At 38.4% G+C, this 8,739-nt stretch overlaps 1 protein-coding gene across 1 annotated transcript; it reads left to right on the plus strand.

The window, feature by feature from the left end:
• Positions 1 to 3,207: 3,207 nt before the first annotated feature.
• On the plus strand, positions 3,208 to 8,739 carry Cpr22 (cuticular protein 22). The gene is made up of 2 exons (XM_078196984.1): positions 3,208 to 3,328; positions 8,025 to 8,739. The coding sequence occupies exons 1-2, from the start codon at positions 3,314 to 3,316 to the stop codon at positions 8,403 to 8,405; spliced, it is 396 nt and encodes a 131-aa protein (XP_078053110.1). The 5' UTR covers positions 3,208 to 3,313; the 3' UTR covers positions 8,406 to 8,739.

Genomic DNA, 8,739 nt, shown 5'->3' on the forward strand with positions numbered 1-8,739 from the left:
CCGTAGATAAAGCGGTGCCCCTATCGGTAGTAGAATATAATAATTGATTTTATTCGACCGTAGATTATAGCGTAATAAGGCGTTTAGTACAATGGAATTGCGATAAGTAACATTAGGAACGCGGTTAGGTAAAACACGCTTTAAATGGTTGTACACGTTTTCTAAAGTATCGCCGTATTGCGTAATAATTATTATTAACGGAGAGATCAGCTTGTAATTATGGTGCATTACAGTCAATTTAACCGTCTTACGGTTAAGAGGAAAATTGACGACAGAGTAAACTGTTCGAACTTTGACAGGATATTGTGTGTATCGCGTAATTGCGCGCTGCTAATGAAAGGTTGCTTCCAAGTCACCGGCTGTGCCTACTGCGCGCGCGGCGTGCTCCCTGACTATTCATGATATTTAAAATCAGTTGATGCTATCGGTATCATTGTCATCGAATCCGGGTAGAAGAAAAATCTGGTCGTTAGCAACGAAACCGGAGACGTCCGCCGATTGAAATCGTTATTGACGAACTCGCGTCGTGCACAGAGAACTTCAGATAGAATTTCGTAATGGATCTTCCAGTAATTGAGTAACAGTTATCTATAGAAATCTTTTTCGATTAGTCAGAAATCGATTGCTAATGACTGAAATTAATTAATAACTGATAGATGAGGCATTTGATATATTCGACCCCCTTTTTCAGCGTTAGGTAATGTAATTGGAAAATAATCGCAATTTTCATTCATTTTCTTACCTTGTATTACGATGTATTTATTCTTATTATTATTTTATATCTATTATTTTCTCACCTTGTATTATAATATGCTGTAATAATATGTTTGTTAAACTATCGTACATATTATATTACACGTAACTCTACAACTGTAATCCCAGAAGTGGTCGCTAATTGCTATTAAGCAGATGCGACATTTAACGAATAAATAAAAAAAGATTACATTTGTATTTATTTAAGTTATTTATCAATATAAGATACGTGTGTAACTAAAATTCTAAAACCTAGATATGTAACGAGCAACTCTTTATATATATCTTATTTATCAAAATTGCAAAAAATAACAACATGAACACCAAGTGCATTATGTGGACAAAATGTTTAGAATGATATTTTTTATATGAAGTAAATAACCGTATAGAATTTAATGATATATTTTTGTGAATATTTACCTTTTTAGCAAATAATGTCAATAGAGACAGTTGGGAAAGTTTTATTAATACCTGGAAATGAAAGAATTAACTTCCTGAATTAATTTGTTCTATTCCAATCGTCTCTATATCCATGCTTCCTTTACGTAAAGACGATTATTTTCACAACGCGGATGCTTAGAGCGTTCGACTAAATACGCTTCGCCAACGAGAGTATGTACTTAACGTCAGTGAATACAAACTAGCAGCCATTTCTCCAAGCAAAAGGCTGGATATCTCATTGTCAGCTCTGTTAACTCTCTGACCGCGGGCGATTATATTTCCGTTTCATATAAATCACCGGCTCTTCCTGTATGATATATGCGAAATGCTAATCTCGTTTTTAATTTTATCAATGAAACATCACATTAGAAATGTATCATTTTCAGAATTTTTCAACACCACTTAATTAATCGAATTCGTATAATATTATTGGAAATCACGTACGTGTTTTCGTATTAATATTTAATTAAAATTAAATATTATTCTTATAAGTATTCTTTTCGGTACTTTTATTAATACATTGTCCTAATTAACAAATACGCATTCAATTATCTTTTGTCTACAGAAATTTTCAGTTTTCATCTAAATTTCTTTTAGGCTAATGTTTACTTTCAATCGGATGATATATTTAACACGAATTTAATTTTTCAATTCGACGCTAAGAAAGAAAACAAGCAAATAACAGTAATACAGGACATTTGTGTACATACGAATATTTCCTTTTGCGTACGGATATCATTTGGCAAATACCTTGGTTCATACTTTCCCTGCCTTCATTTGTTACTTTTGAATATAAATGGCATGATTTCAACGGCGACTCAATTACAAAGAAGGAAATTGACTTCGAGGATTTTTCGACTACCAATAAAATTCGGCTTTCCAGTGGAACGAAATTAGAACGAACCTTTCGTGGTGGATATTAGTAAAAGAAATGGTAAAACTGTACTAAATAAAATAAAGGAAATATATAAAATAATTCATATTCGTGCAATATATAAATTATTATTTTTTTTTCAGGAAATATAATTTCAAATCGTATAAAGTGACCACAGAGTTGTCATCGAACAATCTACATATATTTTATTTTTTCCATTCGTCCACTTTTTATTGGTAAACTTGGCAAACACTAAGAGTATTCTTTTAACGGCAAAACTCATTTCATTTATTCTCGCCAAAATTATAATTCGTGTTCGAATCTTCGTGAAAAATAAAACCTGTCAGTATCAATTGCAAAACATAGGAGCCAAGTGCAACTTTGCTCTTCTCTAAACAATTTTAATACTGTGGAATTAATACGTCAGCATTCTTGGTTTCATACGATGTTTTCACTTTTCACATTCTTATATTATGTCAATCTCTCCATTTTTCAGATTCTTATACATTGTCAGTGTTTTCACTTTTCACATTTCTATATTATGTCAATGTTCCACATTTCTATATACATTTTTCTATCTTTTCTATGATTTTCTATAAAAGAAAATAGCATTACAATTCCAACAATCGTAAAACAAAGAAAGCCCAGAAGCGACAAGAACAAAGGGGGTCATCATTCGGGATGGCCAGAGAACCGGGCCGAAGCACGGACACCCCATCGAACAAAGTGTAACGGAATTGCGTCGAACCCCAGAAAATGTTCACGAAACAAGAGAAACGGGATTTGCACGTAGCCCGCGGTCAGAGGGTTAAAGAAATTATGACAATTGAGTAAGCATCCTATAACGGGGACCCGATGACATTTAGCGCAATGTGACATGCTGATCCCCGGGAAGGTAGTCTCTCTCCGGGTGATGTACAGTGTGTTGTTGTCCCCGTACGTTTCCCCACACATGCATCCGCGTGCATCGTGCGCGTTAAATGAGGATCCGTGTAACCCCCCTTTCAGGTCCCTCCGCCACTGTGTCACCATCTTGTCGTCTCTCTCCCTCGCGGTCTGCCCGGCAGCCTTTCCACCTTTGCCATTTCTCTCTGTCGCTCTGTGTCCCATGTGCGTCCTCTTAGGAACACAGTGGCTATCGTTACTTAGGCAAACGGTCGTATTGGTGATGCCTCCAGGGGTATATATACGACGAGCGCTGCGGGGCTTGATAAACACTTGCCCATCAGCGATTACTGCTGCACCATGTATACGTCACTGGTAAGCGCAATTAAGGGAGTAGTAACGCACCGCGAAAGAGTCGGCTCGGCTCCCGGCCGGTGGATTCCGGGGTGCACTCGTGGGGACGGAAGTCGCCGACAACCCGGTCTTCAGTGAGCTTGCGATTTGGAGGATCGTCGAGTGCCGGAACCGCGATGTTGCGTATCTTGTGCGTGATCCACGATCCGGAAAACCCCTGTGAAACGTTACCTGTGATTTCTTTCCTCCCCTTTTTGCCAGTCCGATCTTTGTCGCGGTTCGTTCGGTCGTACGGTTCCCGGGAGTTGATCGAGGATCGAGGTGAGTAGGGTGAACACGAGAACCGGCTGGATAGAGCGCAACATGTACCTCGGGGCAGTGTTGGAAATATTAATCGGTCTGTGTCTTCGCGATAGAGGGTACTTTCCTAGTATCCAGGTAGAGATCTTTTCTTAGTCGTTCAGTTATTAGGAGTACGGTAGAAACTTCCTTATCCGAGCACTCATTTTTACGATATCTTGGTAGCGAAACGTTCCATTATTTAATCATTGCGTTATTCAAACAGATAATCGCCTGGTAGAGAACTCGAATGAAATTTTTAGATAATAGAATGTTTTCGGATATTGCAAAAATAAAGCTTTGAATGAGAGGATCTCTACCGTATCTGCAGTTCCATATTAGTTATTTTAAACAGAACGGTTAAGAATTGGCAATTCCGTACGAAATTGTTCAAAGGCGTTGGCAATTTTTACTTTCAGCTAGCAAATTATTTGGGGTTGCGACATCCTCTTCTGGAATTATTACTTCGGAGAAAGTTGTCGAGTTTCTCTTTGCACTAATGTCAGGGAAAAATCAAAATAGTCGGAAGACAAATTTTTATACTTGTTAGCAAGTTGGTGATTTTCGCGATTCTGGTAAAACCAGTAGGCTTACCTCGTGTTGTAACATCCGTTAATAAATGCGTGAACATAGGGTTTCTTAAAACTTCAAAATACTGGTTTCGAAGTAGCTTGAATTTATTACAAATACTGCTAGTTATTTAGACAACCAGGAAAATATTCACCAAGTCCGTAATGCTGTGAGATAACGAATAAGGATTAAATTCAGTTTTTATCATCACTCTGTAAAACATTTTGTTAAACAGAATAGCGTTGTTTATTGCTTGTTCACAACTTATGAGATAACATAATCTCTTGAACATTGGTCGTACGATATCGCAGATGCTTTGACAATAAGTGTCAGCGATAACAGTTGAAATAAATAACTACAATAAGTAACCTTTCTAGTAACAGCTCCTAATAACTTTAAAATAATCTGACAGTTTTTAAAATAATCTAATAGTTTTTGAAATAATCTAATAGTTTTTTTAGAATAGCTTCTACCATTACTGTTTTATTTTCACCAGTTTTTAGGCCGCGTTAGCTTCGTCGCAGTCTTTGCTGTTATTAATTCATTTTCATTCTTTTTACAGGTAATATCTTTCTACTGCGTTTCAAATATTCAACAAAATATGTTCTCTATTTCTTCGAATAATAAAATTCGGTGATCGCAGACACTTTTGCTGAATTTCAGCAAAGGTGAAATTTTCGGTAAAATTATCGATTAATCGGTTGTTTAATTCGAATTCAATGTAGATTGAATGTCGAGTCGAAGAATGCTCAATTAACGTAAAATTGTTGATTTCCATGGTTTATTGGAACTATTAAAAATTTGCCTGTTTCCACTATTTTTACGGCTATTGAAAGAGAATCGTAATTTGTCGCGATTATGGCGCGTCAATTTTAGCGCTTCAATTTTAACGCGTTAATTTTAACCCGTCAATTTCAACGCGCCAGTTACAACACATCGATTAAAATCCGTCTATTGTAACACGATAATTACAATTTGTCTATTACTACGCGTCAATTAGAATTCGTCTATTACTACGCACCAGTTACAATTCGTCTATTACTACGCGCAAATTACTACGCGCCAATTATAATTCGTCGATTACGACGCGTGGATTACAATGCGATCGCGCAGAGAACGATTTTGATCACGCTGTCCGTTCAGCCGAGCGGTATCTACAACGTCTGACCTAATAACAGCCGCTCTACCACCGCTCGTGGCTGACTCGAAACGAAATAGCTACTGCGGCCGAGTTTGTGACCGTTTTCGGTAAAGAGGCTACCAAGTCTGCAACGCTGGACGAGCAGCACAGTCTTGCGATCGATCCGCTTAACTGATATGCGGTCGGACGTGCCGTTTAAATCGCACCCCGTAGACGCGTAATTACGCGAGGATCGATCTTCCGCGGCGTAATTTATAGACGTTTAAACACAATAACGTAAACAACCAACGAGGATTATCTACGATGACGCCGGCCCGTGCGCCAGAATTGCGCGCGGCGAGTTTGTTCGGCTGCACACGATATAATGGCTGACAACCTGTTCGAAGTTTCATTAGAGTTTCAACTGGGAATAATAAATTCTAGTTAAATAACAAAAATCAGAAGTGGGTCAGCCGCGGTGACTGGCGCCGAATGTTTCAACGGTATTTAATAACTTTGCGCGAAATATGTAACACGAATTTCCATTTTGTCGAAATGCGCGTGAACTTGCGTTGTTGAAGCGTGGTCGAAGCGTGCTCGATCCAGTAGCTTTGCAAATTGCAAAAATGGTGGATGAGTACGAAGCGTTCGTAATTTTGCCGTACGTTATGTAACCTCGGAATAGATGGAGTTAAATTGAGTAGGTAAGCTATGGTCTTTCGAAATACGAGATATCGCGAATATCGAAGGAAACGGTGATTATACAGTGCTTAGATTCAATATCATTTTAAATCGTGTATTTAACAATCGTCGTTCAATTTTTGTTATAAATATATTATATTGAACAGGGCATGGCCGTTGCAGCTCCAGATCTACGTGATCGAATGCAGATCCGGTACACGTGTTCACCCTACGCACAGCAACTTTTTATAGTTTAGAATATTCTATCCTTAGAGATATTATGAGGATTTTATCCCTGATTTCTTTGATTACGAAATTATTACCGAAATTATTATTACTGAAATTATAAAAATGTTTCTTGTAAACTTCATTTCAATAACCGGAAATGCTTTGGGCGAATTTCAACATATGGACGCACGTTAAAATTATTCCGTAGATTTGATAAATTCAAGGCAAAAATGAGTTTAATGAACACAGAACCGTGACAACGTTAGAAAAATTTCAAAATATTGTTGCGTAGCTTCCAATCTGTTTATGTACTCGGTAAGAGAGTTTTACCTTGTTGCAACCAAGATCTTAAAGTTGTATTTTATGTGAAGGTTCACAGTTAAATTACAATAAATTATCATACGTCGTACACGAAGAACCTTGCAGTCGCTATGAATAGACCGCGGTTTTTATGCATTTGTGACAGAAATCATTGTCAATACATTATTACGAACATTGGTTTAAACTATCGATGTCTCTTTAGATATCGATGTAAATATAAATGTCGATAAAACACGGTGTGACAGGAACATAGTCGGTTGATGGAACAAACATAATAAGCGTGATTTGTAATACTATCGGTTTAACCTTTTGCACTCTAGTGGCGATTCGGCGATACTTATATCGTTAAAATTAAATACAATGCGGTTGAAAAGAATAAATCGCAATTGAAATTTTCGGCCGTTCTAGTCAAAGATAGTTATCCTTGGCAGCGTCGCGCGCGCTATAGCTTTAACTCAACTACTTGGCGCGAGACGCTACCGCGTCTCATGATTAGGATAACATAACCTAACATAACCTGATGACTCAGTGATACCTATAAAATTGTTACATCACGTGCGAAGATAATTTTTATGTTATGAAAGTTTAGATTGCAAAAGTTGTTAAAAATGTAACTGTTTAGTATATCACAATACTAAATTTCATATGCATAGAATGCATTATGTCATATAAAAAGGAAGTACTACAGCTTAGAAAAATTATTTTAGATTTACAGTTAAAATGTCTTCAAGTGCAAAAGGTTAATTATGTTGTATGTATGTGGTCGTTCATGCAACAATATTAAAATCATTCAAATTGTACATAGATTTTCATGTATTATTATATTTAGAGTGTTTTTGTAGTGTCTTTTTTTAGAGTGTCTCATGTAATTAGTGACGTTATTAATATTAGAGTTTGCTGTATAAGTTGTTTCTCTTCAAGTCTTTTGCTTAGTCCTCCGGACTTAGGACTGTCTCTTCCTTAATTCCCTATATCGTCCCCTGGGTATGGAATTTCCTCGTACAGTACAGGTTCTATCGTGACCTTTTTAATGCACAAATAGTCATAGGGGGCTTCTACCTTTTCCAGTATATATTCCTGCCACAATTTTATGTGTCCTGCCCAATATCACGACATTATGATTTTATTCTTCTTGATTCTTGAATTACGTCACGTATACTTGTTCTACCGATGGTGGACCCTATTGTTTTAATCTTTGCTAGAATGCCCTGCCACGTAATTTATATTGCGGTATCTGTGGTTCAATTTTCACTTTGCATAAAGATCAGTTATAAAACAATGTGCATTGGTCGTAATCAAGTGGTCCTAATATTAAAAATCGATGACTCGATTGTGTAAAGTTAATTCGCCCTGAACAACCAAAATAAAAATTCGAACTCGGTGAAACAGTTTCTATTTATCCCTGCGTCGAAATTGTCGAGATTAAATTGATCACCTGTGATCTTGTATGGACCGTAGATAGCCGTGATCGCGTTGGCTGGCTGCGTGGCAGCGGCCCCTGCGGAGGAAGTGATCCCGATCGTCAGTCAAAGCCAGGAGGGCCCGAACCCGGACGGTTCTTATAAATGGAGCTACGAGGCCGGGAACGGGATCAAGGCGCAAGAAGAGGGCCAGCTGGAGAACGCGGGCCAGGAGAACGAGGCGATGAACGCTCAGGGCAGCTTCAGCTACCCTAGCGACGACGGCCAGCAAATCTCGTTGACGTACGTCGCGAACGCCGAAGGTTTCCAACCGCAGGGCGCTCACCTGCCCACAACACCTGAGATCCCGCCGCTCATTCAGAAGGCGCTCGAGTGGATAGCGGCGCATCCGTCCAAGGAGGATCAGAACCAGGTGTAAACGGTACGGACGCCCGTCGTCAGTGATCTCACCGAACCCCCTTCTTCGTAACTCTGTTCTATCGACGAGTCGTTTCCCGTCGTCGCTTCTCGCTACCCACGGCTCTAACGAAACGCGTATACACTCTGGTTCAATCTGTTGTAAATATTTATTGTGTACTTACGGAGATATGTATGTTGTATCAATGTATCGTATATTATATTGTTTATTATGTATTGCGTATTATGTCGCACATGCGGACGCGAGCATCTGTCGCGGGCAACGACGTTCTAGGTGATCGTTCTCGTGTATATGCCGCGGCGCATACGGAATAAACGTTGCAATTCAAGAGAGA

This window comes from Augochlora pura, chromosome 3 (assembly GCF_028453695.1).
Source record: "Augochlora pura isolate Apur16 chromosome 3, APUR_v2.2.1, whole genome shotgun sequence".
Taxonomy (NCBI): Eukaryota; Metazoa; Arthropoda; class Insecta; order Hymenoptera; family Halictidae; genus Augochlora; species Augochlora pura.